The sequence below is a fragment of the Lathyrus oleraceus genome, chromosome 4 (genome assembly GCF_024323335.1).
Source record: "Lathyrus oleraceus cultivar Zhongwan6 chromosome 4, CAAS_Psat_ZW6_1.0, whole genome shotgun sequence".
Classification (NCBI taxonomy): Eukaryota; Viridiplantae; Streptophyta; class Magnoliopsida; order Fabales; family Fabaceae; genus Lathyrus; species Lathyrus oleraceus.
The window spans coordinates 380,410,140-380,429,237 of NC_066582.1; the positions used below are offsets into that span (position 1 = coordinate 380,410,140).

Sequence of the window (19,098 nt, forward strand, 5' to 3'; positions counted from 1 at the left end):
TACAACCTTGAACTCCTATAAGAGGCACATTGGGAAGACTCCCACAACTACAAATGAAATCTCGTCCAGCCATACCATTGTGAGTCCAAGCTATGTCCTTGGTTCGCAAACCCATAAACTTGGTTGACCATTTGGCAGTAGGATCAAGAAAGACAAAGGCACCTCTGGAAGGCAAATACCCCCTGAACCATTTGTACAACAGTTGAGCACAACATCTGATCAATCCCCCACGCCGCTTCTCGTTCCGATTATGGACCGAGTAATACACATCCCCAACCAAAGTAGGAATCGGGTTCGTCTGAGCAAACAACCGGATGGAATTAATATCCACAAAGTTCTTTTGATTAGGGAACAGGATGATTCCATAAACGCTCACAGCAAGCAAAGCACAAACGGCCCTCCAATCACTACTAGAATAAGTCATTTTAGCCTCCTAGTTTAGAGTCGGCCACCGACACGGACACTATTAGTGTCGGCTAAGCCTACACTAACGGACTCTATCTACGTACATCATTTAAGACAAGTTATTTTTTTTATCAGTGTCGGCAAAACCGACACTACTTGTTATGTTACCTTTGAAGAATGTTTGATTAATTTATTTAGAGTCGGTGTGACCGACTCTATCTAGTAGCATTATTTTTTAATTAGTATTTATTTACTTAGAGTCCGCGTAGCCGACGCTATTATTATAACATATAATTTTTCCATTTATTTATCTATAATATGTATATATATTTAAGGTTTAAGTATTTTATTTATTAATTAGAGTCCGCTTGGCGGACGCTATGGAATTTTCTATTTCTGACCAAAAATTGCGCGACAGCTTATTTCCCTCTTTCCTTTTCGCTCGTCATTTTTCACTCTCCCTCCATTTCATTTCACAACACGAAAACCCTAATTCCATGCTAAATCGTGAATCCGTTTTTTCCCAATTTCGTGAACCGATTCGTGAATCCCTAATCCGTGAATCCATTGAAGAATCCCTAATTTAAAATCCCTCGTTAAAGGGTTTCTGAATCATCAAAGGTAATGCATATTCATCTCAAGTGATTTCCATGGAGTTTTGGTTTAATGAGTATGAGATAGTCATATGTTTTATGTTTTCTGAATGTAGGTTTTCCAGAACTATCGACTTTGTGGATGCTGGAATCAACTTTTCTTTGCAAGTTTAGTATTGTTTCCAAATATGTTTAAAGTCTCCTTTAAGTCTGAAACTACAAAAATCAAATTATTTGCTAATTGGTTTTCTGAATGTAGGTTTTCAAGAATGCTCATCTTACTTAGTGGAGGCAGTAAGCAGCTGTTGAATGCAAGTTAATTTGGAACCGAAGCACTATATCATCCGGGATTTTGCAAAGACAACTCTTTCTCAAGGTTAGTCATCCCTATGTTAATTTGGAACCAGACTGAACTGTTAGTGTTTGCAATAGTTAGTGTTTGCATCAGTTAGTATTTCTCAAGGTTGAGAATTATTTATGAATTGATTTTGTGGTTATGAGGAGGCTATGGAATTTCCTAAGTTCTGCTTAATTATTTCTTATGGGGTCAAACTAAAAGAGCTGAAAAAGTTTATGCTGGTTTAGATTTGTTTTTGTGGAACCAAGGTTTCTGGTATGTTGATGATATTGATGCATGTTTTCATCCTTCCTCTTATCTTGAATGTCCTTCATGTGGTTCTCTTGATGATGTTGCCTCCGAGTAATTTCCAGTTGTTGCATTGTGTATTGATGATGCGGCTGCTTGAGTGCTTTATAGATGAACTCATATCTGTAGTTTAGTTTCCCTTTTGTTGCTTGATGTATGTCCTCTAATGCTCTAGATTGTCCTGTTCTTGATGAGATATTTGCTGTTGAGCCTTCCTTGCTTCAGGCTGAAGGTGATGTTTTCATTGTGCCACCTGATTTGGCTGTTGTGCTTCTTGAATTATCTGCTGTGCCTGCATTCCATAACTGAATTATCTGCTTCTTGAATTATCCTGTTCTTGATTATCTGGCTGTTGTGACCTGATTATTAGTGCTTGTTTTCTAACTGTTGTTGATGTGTCTTAGTTAGTGCTTTGCTTGCTTCTAGTGACTGCAATTGAGAAGTGGTCCTTTGTTCTGTCTTGTGTTGTTGTCCTGTTGTGCATTCCACGAATTCGCGATATAGGGTTCGAAGAGGTTAGAATGGTGATTTATGTTAGAACGTTCGAAGAAGCCGCAAAGTTATGAGAGAGTGAGGTTATAGTCATTTTTCAATTCTGTTTGCAGGTGATTTGCTTGAGAAGTTTGTTGGGAAAAGTTGTTAGGTAACGGTTTAGAATTTGTTGTGAAATTCGGTTAGTTGATTTTGGTCATGAGAGAATGATGGTTCTGTTAGTTGGTTCCGTTAGTTGTGAAGAGTGAAGGTTCAGTTCTGTTATAGGTTGGGAAGAGGAGTTTTGAAGTTTGTTATTTTCGGAGCGGTTGTTGAAGAAACCTGGAAGTTAGAAGTTGGTTAGTGAGGTTCAGTTTCTATTAACAAAGTTAGTTATTAGTGAAAGTGGGATGCTTTCAAAACCGTGCGTCTCATTGACATTCATACGAAAATAACAATAAGTCAGTGTGGTTTACAAACCTGTGGAGAAACCAATAGGAACTAACTGAATTAATATTACTAATACCAAAATTCAATTACAGTGGTTTTAACGGAAATGTACAAGAAATCCAAGTGTATTCTAACTGACTTGCTAATTAACATGCCGCATCATACATTGACAAGCTTTTAACGACAATATAACCGGAATTTCAAGCATTTCACATAAGCAAATTAACAAATAAAAAAACAAACATAGACTAACAGGGAGAATAATTACTAATAATTTTTTAATAACAGGAAGTCACTAACCCAATCATTTCAATAACAGTTCCAAATTTCCACTTAACTGTTTCTTAGTGTCCTAACAGGAATTTTAACAAATTAACATCCTCACAGTCTTTTTTTACTAACTGAAATTAACCTGCATAACTACATTCACATAAAACAAGGAGGGAAAATTTTACAATTTTCATTTCAGTTACATTCCACTTAAATCTCAATTTCGATTCAACTAACTTTTGAATTTCTAAACTAACTGAATTTACAATGGAATTTAATTTCAAAACAGAATTTGAGTTAAACATTTCACTCACCAAATCCACCTCTAACAGATTTTATAACTTCTCATAACAGATCCTAACTAACTAATAACCTCTAACAGAAACAAAATTGCTGCACAGTTTCTGTTATGAACTTCTTAGCTAATTAAGTGTTAGGAAATTAATTAGTTGAATGTGTTATTACTTATTAGTAATGTCAGCTGTGAACTATTGTTGAAAGTCTAATAGTTTGCTTCTGTTAATGTTAATGTTGAGTTGTTATGACTTAAATGAAACCATGATATGCTTTTATTGTGGACTGCTATTAGCGAACTGTTTGGTGATTACTGAATTTCTGTTAGGATGGAGTTAAGTTTCTGTTAGATTTCTTACTTGAGTTAAGTCTGCTATCAGTTAGTAGGTTGTTTTGAATTCTGTTATGACTGTTAATGTTTGTTAAATTTCGGTTAAGTGAAAATTGTGAGAGTTAATTAGTTAGGAAAACAGAATTGAAAAATGACTATAACCTCACTCTCTCATAACTTTGCGGCTTCCTCGAACGTTCTAACATAAATCACCATTCTAACCTCTTCGAACCCTATATCGCGAATTCGTGGAATTGTGAACCCTACAAATTTTTGAACTTTATTTTGATTTCGAACACGCATTGGCTATGTTGTGTTTTTCTCTTTTCGGTTTCCCTTGGATTGCGAATTGGTTATGTTGTAAATGAAATTCTAGCATCGGGATATAACCTTTCACCTTTGTGGCATTTGATTCGCATAGATTTTGTTTATATTTCGAATTAAGTTCTATTCTGTTGTTGTGATCACTGTCCCAGTGTTGTGTTTTTTTTTCTGGTTTCGAGGCGGTTGCTTTGTGTATCGGCTAGCTTATGCGTTTTGGTTGCGTATGTTTGTAGGTAGAAGTTTTGTTTTGGTTTGTATGTTGATTTGTGTTGGCATGGTAATAATTTGGTACTACTGTACATGACAGTCTATATAGTGACTACATACTGCAAGTTGTTAGTTATTTCCATTAACATGTAGTTTTGGTTCGGTTTACATTAAAAAATAAACTAAGAATTAAGGCTTACATTGTTTTAGTTAGATTTCAGGAAGTGAGTACAATAGCTTATTGGATTTGTTAAAATATACAGCAGTTTAATAGATTTATAAATCTGTGCAGCAATTTTGTTTACGGTCTGAAATAATAATGTACAATAGTATTAAAATTTGGTATGTTCGTCATGTTTAATTTTTGAACCACTGAAAATAAAATAAAAATCCCTTGGAATGCATGTATTCTATTCTCTCCTAATACCCATTAGGAAGTTATCTGATTTTCTCCTAATACCCATTAGGAACTTATCAGCCATTCATTTTTGTCTAATATATGTTTTAATTTTCAGTGGTTGACGAGTTAATTGTTTGCCTTATAGAAAATGGATCGTACTTGGATGTACGATAGAGTATATTCCAATAGACACGGATTGAAAGAAGAGTATGTTCGCGGGGTTAAAGACTTCGTAAAGAGGGCTTTGAAACAACCTATTTGTAAATCTGAGGGAGGGATAAGGTGTCCGTGTATAAATTGCAAGTGTCTCAAGATAAGAACACCAACTAATGTTAGACTTCACTTGTATCGAGATGGATTTTAACCAGACTATTGGATTTGGACTCAACATGGAGAAGTAGAGCTCAATGTTAATACAAGGAATGATTCAAATAGTAGTGAGCATGTGCATCATGATGACCAAATTGAGGCAATGAATCAGATGGTGTATGATGCTTTTAGGCCTTATGGAGTATTCTCTCACGTGAATGATAACATAGAAGTTGAGGAATATACGGAGGATGAGTTTCCCAACGAAGATGCCAAACGATTTTATGACAAGTTGATATCTTTCAACAAGCCCATTTATGAGGGAGCTACCCAATCAATATTATCAATATCTACTCAACTTCTTGAAATTAGGTCTAATTGGCATGTACCACAAAAAGGTTTAGATTTTGTTGCACAAATGCTTAAAAGTGTATGTCCAGTTCAAAAATGCTTGCCCGATAACTATTACCAAGCAACACAGTTGGTATCTAAGTTAGGGCTAAAGGTTGAGAAGATTGATTGTTGTAAGAATGGTTGTATGTTATATTACAAGGATGATAGCAATCTATCAGAGTGCAAATTTTGTAATGCTCCTAGGTTCATTCCTCGCAAGACTGGCATGGGAAAGTACAAAGATATCCCAGTGAAGAGAATGTTCTACTTCCCAATCATTCCCAGATTACAAAGATTGTATGCATCAACTGAGTCGGCAAGTGAAATGAGATGGCATCACATGAACAAAAATAGTTCCAACATCCTTCGCCACCCGTCAGATGGAAAAGCATGGAAACATTTTGATAGTGTATATCCTGACTTTTCTAGGGAACCCAAAAATGTAAGGTTGGGTCTGTGTTCAGATGGTTTTACTCCTTACATTCAAGCGTCTGCTTCTCCATACTCATGTTGGCCAATAATAGTTACTCCGTATAATCTCCCCCCTGAAATGTGCATGACCAAACCATACTTGTTTTTGGCATGCCTCATACCCGGACCTAAAAACCCTAAATTAAAGATAGATGTCTACTTGCAACCATTGATTGATGATCTACATCGATTGTGGTCCAATGGAATATTGACCTATGATATATCTACAAAACAAAACTTCATCATGAAAGCCTGCTTGATGTGGACAATTAATGATTTTCCAGCCTATGGTATGTTATCTGGATGGGGAACACAAGGTAAATTGGCATGCCCTCATTGTATGGAACACACTGATGCTTTCACCTTGAAAAGTGGCCATAAGAATTCCTGGTTTGACTGTCATCGTCGTTTCTTGCCATTTAATCACTCCTTCAGAAGGAGTAAAAGAAGTTTCCTAAAAAATAGGGTTGTGACCAATTAGCCACCTCCCATTTCCACAGGGAAAGATATATGGGCGGTAATAAGTAATTTTCCAAAAGTTACTGAAATTGGATGGGAGGCGAAATGGAAAGAATTCGAAGGGTATGGAGTGGATCACAATTGGAAAAAGCGAAGTATTTTTTGGGATCTCCCATATTGGAAGGATAATTTGTTAAGGCATAACCTCGATGTGATGCACATAGAAAAAAACGTCTTCGATAATATATTTAATACTGTCATGAATGTTAAGGATAAAACAAAGGATAATGAAAAGGCAAGAGAAGACTTGGCTAAATTATGCTTTCGCGGGGACTTGGAGCTCCAACCCTTAGAAAACGGAAAGAATGGTAAACCAAAGGCTAGTTACACTCTAACCAAATCTGAAGCCAAGTTGGTTTGTAAATGGCTTAAGGAATTGAGAATGCCAGATGGCTATGCTTCAAACCTCAGTAGGTGTGCCAATGTAGAAAAGGGTACGGTGCATGGGATGAAGAGCCATGATTGTCATGTTTTCATGGAATGTTTACTCCCAATTGCATTCCGTTCATTACCAGATTTGGTTTGGAAACCATTAACTGAGCTAAGTCGATTCTTTAAAGATCTTTGTTGCAATACATTGAGGATGGACGACTTAATTAAGTTGGATGAGAATATTCCAATTATCATATGCAAGATGGAAAGGATTTTTCCACCAGGTTTCTTTGACTCAATGGAGCATCTTCCAATCCATCTTGCCAAAGAAGCAATTCTAGGTGGTCCAGTACAGTACCGATGGATGTATCCATTCGAAAGGTAATTGTTGTGGTTGATTTTATTAAGTTATTGCATGTTTATCATAAATTAATAAACGTGGAATGATTGAATGTGCAGATTTATGGGAGTCTCAAAGAGGGCAGTGACAAATAAGGCTAGAGTTGAAGGTTCCATATGCAGTGATTATATACATCGCGAGACAAATTACTTTTGCTCTCATTATTTCAACTCTTTCCGTTTGTTTCCAACCATAAATCTTAGTAACAAACCTCATTTAGACAATGATGACATTCTACCTACAATGTCCATTCTACAAAGTGGCGGTCGACCAAGTGGGAAGTCACGAAAATATTTTCTATCTGATAAGGAATGGAAGTCTTCACATGTGCATGTCTTGATAAATTGTGATGAGGTTAAACCATATCTTGAGTAAGTGTGCATCATAATATATTCAATCAAATTATTGATGCATATCATAATAGATATTTACTTATGAATCGTGTGATTTATTTCAGCATATTCTTAGAGAACCACTCTCTAGATATAGAAGATTCATCTGGGCGCATACATATAGAGTTTCCCATATGGCTGAAGAAATATGTAAATGAGGAGACAAATGGAGTTACTAACCAAGATATAATTGCCTTGTCTCGCAGTCCTGCATCAATGGCCATATCATGGAACATGTATTTTATCAATGGGTACAAGTTTCATACTGAAGAATGGAGCAAAGGTAGAAAAACTAGCAATTGTGGTGTGCACGTGAAAGGTCTTGCAGAAGGAGGAAATACTGATTTTTATGGAATAATCAAACATATCTTTGAGCTAGATTACTTTGGTCTGAAGCATAAGATTCCAGTTTTTTATTGTGAATGGTTTGATCCAACAAGGAATACGGGCACAAAGGTTCACCCACAATATAAAACTGTGGATATTAAGATGGATAAACGTTATCGTCCTTATGATCCTTTCATCCTTGCGCAAAATGCAAGACAAGTGTATTATGTCCCATATCCAGAAATGTGTAGAGATATGCGTGGATGGTGTGCGGCAATCACCACAAAACCAAGGGGTCGCGTAGAGATTGACAACATAGAGGATGAAGTACCTTATCAATCTGATGGGATGTTACCGGCGCTACCCAATGTAGAAATTGAAGCAATATCTTGTTTGCGTGACATGTCACAATTAGATGTGTTTGAAGAGATTTTTGATTGCTCTACTAGTGAAGCAGATAGAGGGCATTGATGAAGATAAATTAAGTCGCTGTGCATTTATCTTTTCCCTGTAGAGAACTTTTTCTTTGTTTACCCCTCCTTTGTTAGCAGCATTCCTTTGTATTTGAAATGGCTCCATTTCTAATATCCTTGAATTACTTGATGCTTAGGCAGATATTTGCATCCTTGAATTACTCAACACTTTTTTTGATATTGGTGAACCTGAAAATACTGGTATGTATGATATGATTACAGGGTTTCTATAATGGAATATTTGAACATTGTAGATTTCCTTGATTAATTGATTTTCTGATGACTTGTGAGTACTTTCTATTTGTCCTTTTTCGGTTGCATTTCTGTTTCCCACTTTGCAACCTTTTCCTTCAATCAGATGCAGGTAGGATATCGTACTAAACTTTTCATTTTGATATATCATTGTAACTTGATGCTGCCAAGTATAGACTGTTAAATTACATTTGCGAGGAATTATTTTATATTATCATATCCACTGTTGTGTAAATGTATCTTATGCATTCTTTCCAACATGATAGTTTTCACGCTCCTTTGTTGCATCTTCCAAAATGTCTATGGTATCTTCTATGTAGTTCTATGCACATACCCAAGATATTTTGCAGGATGTGTGCTTTTTGTTGTTTTCAGAAGTGATGCTTTCACAATTGATGAAATAATTTGCAGTGACTTTACTATGCATTTGTTGAACTAAAATTAATTTAATATTATACTCGCCACATCTTTTCTTTTACTTTTAATTTTATCAGAAACTGCATTTGATAATGTTATGATACTGTTAAGAGTGTGAGACTGACTAATCCTTTTATTTTTATGACAACAGATGACTAAAAGAGGTGGAAAAGCTAAGGTATTAGCACCAGGAAAACTTCAAGAAGAACGAAATCGCATAATTAACAAGAAGCATATCGTTAGGAAACCTGCTCAAACAACATTGTCTATGCAGGATGCATCATCGGCACCAACACCAGCTCAGGCAGCACCGTCCGTGTAGGTTGCATCGTCGATGCCGACATCAGCTTCGAAAAAATCATCTGTGCAGGCTGCATCGTCGATGCCAACACCAGCTCAGGAAGCATCGTCCGTGCAGGTTGCATCATCAATGCCAACATCAGCTTCTAAAAAATCGTGTGTGCAGGCTGCATCGTTGATGCCAACACCAGCTCAGGCAGCATCGTCTGTGCAGGCTGCATCGTCGATGCCAACACCAGCTCAGGCAGCATCGTCTGTGCAGGCTGCATCGTCGATGCCAACACCAGCTCCAACTGTAGTACCTGTTCATGCCACTACCTCTGAGAAATTCAGTTTTATGCCTACTCCAACTTTAAGCCATCAAACAATGGCTGGCCCTCAAAGTATAAACCTTCAAACAATGGCTAGCCCTTCAAATTTGGCAGAGGAGGAAGATGTGGATGCTGATGAGGATGAGGCGGTGGGTCAAGAAACTATTACCCCTCTTGTGCCACCAATAGATGAGAATGGGAAAGTTATTATAAAACCATCTGGTACTGGGTAAGTCATATATATTCTCATAATTTAATAATTTAGTAGTTTTATTATTGTATTTTGTCTAAAATATATATAACCTGTTAAGAAAGTTGAGAATATTACTATCCATATGATTCTTAATAATTTAGTAGTTTTATTATTGTATTTTGTAGGCTAGTTCCTGCCAAAGAAGTTGTTGGTGCCATTAATTATGCGATACGCAAACAATTTTATAAACCTATACATCATTGGTCTGCACTCGATCCTGATACGAAAGCTGATTGGTTTAAGTTGTTTGGAGTAAGTATTTATTGACTTTTGTCACTTAAGTTGATCAAATTATATTTAAAAAAGTAACTAATTGGTTATTAATATTAATTATGTGATTTTAATTATTTTTAGGAGAAGGTTTCGTGGGATCCTTTCGATCATGCATTTGTCTATAGTGCATTTGAAAAAAAAGGAAGAAAACGATTAAACGACATGTTGGGGAAGGCGAGGAGAAAAGGGACTCGACCTTCATGGATTGGTGATGATGCTTGGGTTGAACTTCAAACTTATTGGAAAAAGACCGAGTTTTTGGCTGTGTCTTCTCAAAACAAGACCAATCGAGCTTCCGCAAGAGGCGGAGCAGTCCACACCACAGGCCGTAAGGCTCATATTGATGTTGCACTTCAACTTGTAAGTAATAAAATCCTAACAAATTATTATTATTATGAAGATTCTTTATATCTTGACAGTTTTACTCGTATTCTGTATTGATTATTGGATTATTTGATTTTTGTAGTCACGTGAACTTCAAAGGGATCTGCGTCCCGATGAGTTATTTTTAAAAACACACAAGAGGAAAAATGGTGAATGGGTTGACAGTCGTGCTGCATCTACTTATGTAAGTTCTCGTAAATTTTACTGCATCAATATTTGCATCCATGCTTTCAGAAGCAGACTTATTCAAATTAAACTCTCCAAAAAGGATCTAGTTATCCATTTTTATAGTCTAATGTAAGTTAGATATAATAGCACAAGTCCTATGTTTAACTATCAGTTTGAAATTCCTGCAATCAGTTTGCTGTGCTATTTGATATTTGTTTTACTTGCAGTCCTAACACTAACAGTCCTAACACTAACAAATATTTGCTGCAACAAGTATAGATATCAGTTTTACTTGCAGTCCTAACACTAACAAATATTTGCTGCAACAAGTATAGATATCATTGATTCAAGTCAAAAACAGAAGTGTGATTACTCATTAGAACACCTTTTAATATATCCAACTATTTATCTGAATGAAAATGAATAGTACATCATACGATTCCATATACACATTATGTTACTGGTTTTTCATAATACAACATCCATTAATTAAAGAGAGATGATTTGGTGAGAGCATAATAAAACTAATGATAAACTAGGCTTCCAATTAAACAATATAACAGTAAAATAAAACGAAAAAACAGGCAAATGGCATAAATTTAAGAAAAGTAATAAATCCATTAGAAATATCCGAACAAAAATCTCAAACAACAACTGCAAAATCAAAAAGACAGGGATTTGAACAATAGAAAAACACAGTTATACTGTAAAATTCTAATCCACCACCTAAAACAGAGATGTTCCCTTTCCCTTCTTATCACCACCAATTTCAAAATGCTTGCACCTCTGCAAAAAAAAAACTCCTAACACTAACAGAAATCAAACATTCAATTAACCATATGCTAACCACTAATTCGAACTATTTTTTTTACTTGCAGTCCAATTAAGGTTGGTATATAATTCTAATAGAGTTTCAAAACTGCTAACTCTATCCATGTAAACTAACTCTAACTTTTGTGATAATTCGTTCTATTAATCAACAAGGAGCATAGTTAGTAATATTTTTTATTAGTTTTTTTGTTTGCTTGTTACACTGTGAGTGAAGTTAGGAAAGAGTTGTTAAAATGCAATTAATTATAACTTCTGTTAGATGACAGTTGGAATGTTAATTCGGTTAGAGTTAATTTGTTAGATGTTTGGACAAGTTGAATTCTGCTAGGGAATCGATTCCATTGAAAATGAAATTCTGTCACATATATTACCTTCTAGATGCATGAGTTTACTAAGTCGATTTTGATCAAATGGAAACTAGCTTAATTGGTTCAGTCACATGAAAATGCTAGCAATCTTGTGGTGCAAATTGATTTGATTCATGATTTATGAAAACCTACTGTTAATTGATTATGCATTATTGTCACACTTATTTGAATATTAAATAGGATGGTTATTACTGTTGGCATTTTACTGAATTACGAAGTTATTGAATCAATTAGGAAATGAATGTGATTGAACAAATTTGGTTAAGTTGTTGTTGCTGCAGTTTTTTATGAAATTGAAACGCAGGTTGAAAAATCAATTAGGAAACTAACTATTACTAACTATGTAACTCAAACAAACTTAGCATTATAAATAGTTAACTGATTCAACCTTTTAACAACATTTAACAAATTCTAACAATTCTTAACAGAGCACTAACTTCTAACCAACATATCATCTCTAAATTCTTAACAGAGCACTAACTTAGCATTATAATGTTTTGTTATGCAGAAGACTTTTAAAGAGAAGTTTGATGCAGAACTTCAGCCAACTGAAGAAGGGAATTGAGAGGTTGTTCAGGTGTTAGATGGAGAGCGTGTAAATCAGCTATGGACAGAGGCTGCTGGGGGCCGTAACCGTGGTCGGGTTTATGGCGCTGCAGATTTAGCTATTAATCTAAAACGTGGATCAAAAAGTTTTACCCAACAATCTCAAACTCCTCAACACTCTATGTTTGGGATGTCATTAGAAGCTGAAAGAGCAGCTAGAATTAGAGCTGAACAAATTGCCGAGGCTGCAACGACCCAATTACAAGAGGCTAACGAAGCAATGCGAGCTGCTACCGAGGCTGCAAAAGCTGCTACCGAGACTGCACAAAGGATGGAGAGGGAGATGAATGCTTGGAAGGAATTTATGATGAAGAAATTTGACACTTCAACTTTTGTATCACATTCTCATCATTATGATGACGATTTGGATGATCAATCATTAGATGAAGATTGATCTTGTACTTTTAGTAGAACGAATTAATCTCGGATGTGATTACTTTTTGTGTATGTTTTTTGAAAGTTAATGTGGGTAGAACTTTTGTAGTTACTTTCACGAATGTTTAAAATTGTTTCCAAATGTTTTACCATAAATATGATATTGTGGATTGAAAAAATTTGTTCGAGTGAGGTTGTCATGTTGCAACCCGTTATTGTCCTTTTTTGTTGACTTTAGAGTCGGTGTATGCAAGGCTAAATATTAGTATAGACTTTTCTATGTTGACTTTAGTGTCGGTGACACGGACGCTATCTGTTGACTTTTTTTGTTGACTTTAGAGTCGGACCGGCCAACGCTAAACATAATATTGACTTTTCATGGTTTTGAAACAACATAGCGTCGGTTCCATTAGTGTCCGCTTTATGCAAGGCTAAATATTAGTATAGACTTTTCTATGTTGACTTTAGTGTCGGTGACACGGACGCTATCTGTTGACTTTTTTTGGTGACTTTAGAGTCGGACCGGCCAACGCTAAACATAATATTGACTTTTCATGGTTTTGAAACAACATAGCGTCGGTTCCATTAGTGTCCGCTTTAGCCTCCGTCTCCCCGAGGCTACGTAGCGTCGGTGTATCTTTAGCCGACGTTACACAGTAGCTTCGCAACTTTTATTCAAGGCCCGACACCGACGCTAAACCGACGCTAACCACATATTAGTGTCTGTTTTTTCACCGTTAGCGTCTGTAAATGGCCGACGCTAAAAACAGTTTTTCTAGTAGTGAATTACCCAAAACAGCATGCTCCTTGGCTTTAGCCTCCAAGAAACTCAGATGAAAACCGGGCAAATTTCCCTTCTCCTTCAAACCTCCCTTAATCACTTCGGGGCTCAAATAAAGAGCACGAGATATCTCACCAACATCAGGTTCTTCTTTAGTGACATAAAAAGGAATCTGATCTCTGATCTGAATACCCAGGATACCGGAATAGTCCTCCATCAGAGGTCCCAACAAGTAATCCGGGTAAACAAAGCATCTCAAGCCAGGATCATAAAACTGGAGAAAAGTATGGATGGCGCTCCTATCCCCATCTGTAAGCCTGAAAACCATCTTCAGAATACCACCATGAGTCTCACGGAACATCCCCACACGGTCAGGTGTAATCAATGCTATCATCTCTTTCAGCACACCAATCTCTGGGTCGAAGAAACTATAAACAACATCATCTTTTAGGCCGGCCCTCATATCTGGAACAAGAATGTCTCTCAACCAGGATCTCAATCAAGAATGTCCCCTGCATATGGATAAACATGAGTTAGATGCGGATAAATGCAAAATGGGAATGATGCTGATGCATGAATGCAATGCACTGTGCCATCCTCCAAGTCATCTGAACATCCACTGTACGGAAGCCCTGGTCTCTGAACGAATCACAACCATCTAAGGGACTGAGTAACCATAAATCCAACTCGGGAGTTCCGAAATAAATTGAACGGAAGGATATACCACCATCACCACTGAAAAGTCACTGATCTGATAACAACATGATCATCTGTACCAACCCAGGGAATCCTGAAATAAACGGATCCCCCCTGATAAATACCACAGACAGAACTCCGAAGTCTCAACAATAAATATCCATAATCCAACTGAACCAAAAGTCACCATCAGAACATGCATCTGTAGGAATCAAACCCTCCCCTCATAGGTGAATTCTATAAGGTCATCCTAAGGCGGATAATGGTCTCAACAATCGGACAAGATACTCAACGGGTTTGCCCTTTCGGGTGTGCCGTTGCAGCTCTCATAAGATCATCTAAACCAAAGATCCGGGAAAGAACGGTCATCGAAGTCAACAACTCAAAAGAGGTAACCCAACCAAAATGGACTACTCCACCTGGAAGAGCTCCCTCAGATGAACCTCGTCCGGCTTGTGGTATGTCACATCGAAACAACATGTTGATCCAACATGTGAGGAAACATGAGACCACGCTAATCCTAGGTGTATACTCGGGCCTGGGTTTTAGCCCCACTCAAAACACCCACCCCAAATTAGAGGAACCAACCTGTACAAAATCCAGCACAGTGATAATATGATGCATGCAAACATATATGCAAATATATACAGTCATAGTATAATAATCACAAATGCAATAAATAAAGCACCACAAGCAACCCAAACTATCCTAGAGAGCGCTAGGATTGACTCTCTTAGGGAAGATGGACCAGCAAGAGGTTAACTTCTTATACTCCCCAGTAGAGTCGCCAGCTATCGCATCGCGAAAAACAACCGGCGGGAAAAAACACAGAGCCGCCACCGTGCGTTATTTATCCCAAAGGAGGGAAAGGAAACGCTCGAAGTAAACCTGAAAAAGGGAAAGGAATGGTCTTACGACCAGAGATGGTAAGGTACGGGAGTCGGTTACGCAAGGGGAAGGTATTAGCACCCCTCACGTCCGCCGTACTCGACGGGATCCACACTCAAAAGAATAGAATAAGGTTACTAACAAACTGCTCAAAGAATGCACACACACTAGAATAAGCAACAGATGAAAGAAACGGAGGAAGGGGACTCGGCATGATGTCGCATCCTGGGCCTACGTAGTTTGTCAGAAACAAACATCAGAGTCAACGTAGTTCGGGGAAATGGGGAACATGCTCGCTAGGACATCGCATCCTATGCATACGTATCTTCTCTAACCAGAGTAAGAATCAGAGCACTCGTAGCTTGGCTAACGCACGCCAAAACAAAACACTGAAAGGAGACGCTGAGACGTCAAAAGAAACACACAACAGGAAACGGAATGCCAATCAATGGTCTTATATCCAACTCCTAACAAACAAACGCCAACAAGGAAACGGAATGCCGATCAATGGTCTTACGTCCAACTTCGAACAAACAAACGACAACACGAAACAGAATGCCAATAGCTGATCTTACATCCGACTCCAAACACACACCAAAAGAAGAAGGTTATCAGATCAACAAGCTAATAGGGAGTCTGGAACTCGGACCTAATAGTTATCACACCAACACAAAGAGAGACGCTGAAACGTCAAAAGAAACAAAAGGGTTGAACACACCAACTAATAGGGAGTCTGGAACTCGGACCTAATAGTTGTCAAGCAAAACACACGCAAAAAAAGAAAAAGGGTGCCCGGAGAGATCTCGCACGATCTCCTGCCTACGTACCTCATCTGGTATGAGGATCAGAGCGACGTAGTTCCCCTTAACAGGGGAGAAATTCTCCTAACCAGAGACCAAGGGAATAACGAACTAAAAGGGAGACTGACTCGAGCCTAATAGTCGTCATAAAAATTATAACCCTAGGTTGAGGTCTCTAACAAGAGTGTGACTCACACAGGCAGTGAGTCAACTCAAGTCTATCTCTATGTAGGTTCAACTTCCTAGAAAGTTGATCATACGACTCCTACAGAACAGGAGATAAGAAGTGAAAAGCAGATAAACACATCAAAAGCAATCATCACACTCTATATACAAACAAGAGGCTCAGACAAATGGTCGGGCTTTAGTCAAGGGGTCATATCAACCTCGACAAACAAGCCAAAACTGTATGGGTGTCTGAAGCTCTTAACCACTGACATTGACCGTCAGGGTGAGCAGATGAAAGGTAATGAGGGTTAGACCCCATAGCTCTTAACCCTGGCCTGGGTGAGCTTGAATCAATGAAAGCGTGGGGGTCCAGAATGAGGGACCCTATTCCACTTGACCGACTCTATACAAGGATCTTGGGTTAGGTTCAAGAGCGTTAGCACGTAGTGCGAGCATAATGAACGACTCAACGACTAACATGGAACTGGCTACTAGTCCCTTCTCTCTGTCAATTGCCTCTTCACTTAGGAGGACTTAACAAGTAACATGCCTCGACAAGGAGGTCTTTGGCACAAACATAAACAAACACAGTCATTGCCTCTTAAGGAGGACTCCAGCCAAACGCCTGCCAAAAAAAGACAGGGCTTCCAGACTACATGGAGTTAGAAGGCTAAACTACCTCACTGGTGTACTAGCCACACTCCAAAGCAAAGCAAAAGCAAGCTAGAAGCGGCTAATGTACCTGTACAAAAGCTAACCAGTCAATATTGTATTCAGACAAACCAAAACAGACAACAAAAGGACTTTCCATTATGTACACAATGCAAGTCATGAATGCAATCACTCAAGTGAGTCCATCACACCAATGGACCTACAACACAACAAGAGTTAGTGAACAAAGCAAATGACATCTCAAATGATGAGCAAACCAACCATTAGTGCTAGATACCTGAAACACAAACACAATTGGTGAGTACAAACCACTAGTGCAAAGACTAGGGTCAAAGGCAAAGCAAACAACCAAAACAGAAGTCAAAACTTCACATGAAGCACATTCAATCCAACAAGAACATGTCCTAAAAAGGACCAAAGCCAAATCAAAGGACAAAGCCATCATATGAACAAGATAAGGCAAAGACAAACAAAGTGATCACAATTGGATATCAAACATAGAAAATCCACATTAAAACAGAAATGAATCCAATGATCATGAATTTTTTTACGTGAATTCTGTAACACCCTTCTAAAATACCCCAAATATTTACTTAAAATAACAACATATATCAATCAGAGTAGATGTGCAATTAAGGGTGTCACACAATTACTTCACACCATTCACCATGATAACTGTCATGCTCTTTTATTAATTCAAAACATAAAGCATTTGCACAATACGCAGCGGATAGAGATTAAATCAATCATGCAAAACATGTAGCATATTACATGTAAACTGGTTCACAACCAACTATAAAACAATTAAAACATCCCATCCCGATGTTACATCTACCAGAGCATGACCCACTAAGGAACTACACTAGACTCCAAGCACTAGCTCCTACTCAATTACTGCTCGTTACCTGAAAAATAGTTGTAAGGGTGAGTTCCTCAATCGATATAATAAGCATTATAAAGTATCATGCAATGTTAAGTAATTTAACACATTTCATCACCCTAATCATAACACACATTCAGTAACGGCACATCAACTCAAACATCATACTCAACACCAACATAAAGCACACGTATAATCTCAATTCATACTCAACACCAACACAAAACACACGTATAATATTGGAATACATCCATTCATATTATACGTCATACATACATTATGCAATGAGACTCCATGCATGCGGTACCGACTATTCGTGAACATATAGTTCAACTTCACCGACCAAATCCAGGTACGGCTACCAAGCTCACTAGTCCCACTCATTTGAGACCTAGTGACTCACATCACTAATTCCTCACCATGGGAATTAGCTACCACCCCAAGGGCCATGCTATGCACGCTAATCACCTAGCATGCAAACATCAACAACAGTCCAAAATTTCTAACATCACTAATTCCTCACCATGGGAATTAGCTACCACCATAAAGGCCACATTATGCTATGCCAAATCACCTAGCATGCAACATCAACAACAATCCACAATGGACATATGCTCACACTCTAAGCCATAAAACAGTCCATCCACAATTACATACATAATATATACATTCACAACATTATGCATATTTTCACACATCATCAGCATATTTATCACATAATCATATCATGTCATGCCAAATAATTCAATCACAGTATTAGCACACTCTACTAATACCTATCCTACTCAAAACAACGAGAAATAATCCCTACTATATCACACACTGATATAGGCCAATCACCAATTATGTTCACAATATTAAAATATCAATTTTTCCAATTTCCAACAGTGTTAACCGGTTAACGCCCTGGGTTAACCGGTTAACGCAACACAGAACACGCTTTCTGGCAAAACTCAACAGTGTTAACCGGTTAACGCCCTGGGTTAACCGTTTAACGCAAACAGAACAACAATTTTCACAAATCACAACAGTGTTAACCGGTTAACGCCCTGGGTTAACCGGTTAACGCAAGCAAAACAGCAATACTTCACAATTCCTAACAGTGTTAACCGGTTAACACCCTGGGTTAACCGGTTAACGCAAGACAGAAAGCTGTTCCTGCGCTAACACGAAGCAGAATGCAGAATTCTCCGCATTTTCCGCCGTTGGAGGACTTCCGGACCTCCGATTCCAATTCCGTAAAAAGCTACACTTTCGGAAAATCAAGACTCATCCAATTACAGATTCAATTACAGCTTTAACACAACTTATCCAACACCATTTTTCAGCATTCAACATCCCAATTAGGGTCAAATCAATGGCTTATCACTACCCATTACATGTTAACCCATAATACCCATTAAACGACGATAAACCCCCTTACCTGAGTTAATCCGGCGAATCTTTAAGCTTCAAGCTTTTCTCTTCTCCAACCTTCTTCCTCTTGCTCTGTCTCTTTGCCCTTTTCCTCTTTTCAGCCGCTTCTCTGCTTTTCACGTGAAACCCTTTCTTTACCAAATGGGACTCTTTTTCTTATTTCCAACTTATATATATTTTCCAATAATTATTATTCCAATAATTATAATAAT

At 37.7% G+C, this 19,098-nt stretch overlaps 1 protein-coding gene across 1 annotated transcript; it reads left to right on the forward strand.

Moving 5' to 3' along the window:
- Window positions 1–1,255: 1,255 nt before the first annotated feature.
- Window positions 1,256–12,604, forward strand: LOC127137626 (uncharacterized). The gene is made up of 7 exons (XM_051064072.1): window positions 1,256–1,374; window positions 8,868–9,556; window positions 9,706–9,832; window positions 9,935–10,213; window positions 10,320–10,534; window positions 10,633–10,678; window positions 12,182–12,604. The coding sequence occupies exons 2-7, from the start codon at window positions 9,051–9,053 to the stop codon at window positions 12,602–12,604; spliced, it is 1,596 nt and encodes a 531-aa protein (XP_050920029.1). The 5' UTR covers window positions 1,256–1,374; window positions 8,868–9,050.
- The last annotated feature ends 6,494 nt before the right edge of the window (window positions 12,605–19,098 follow it).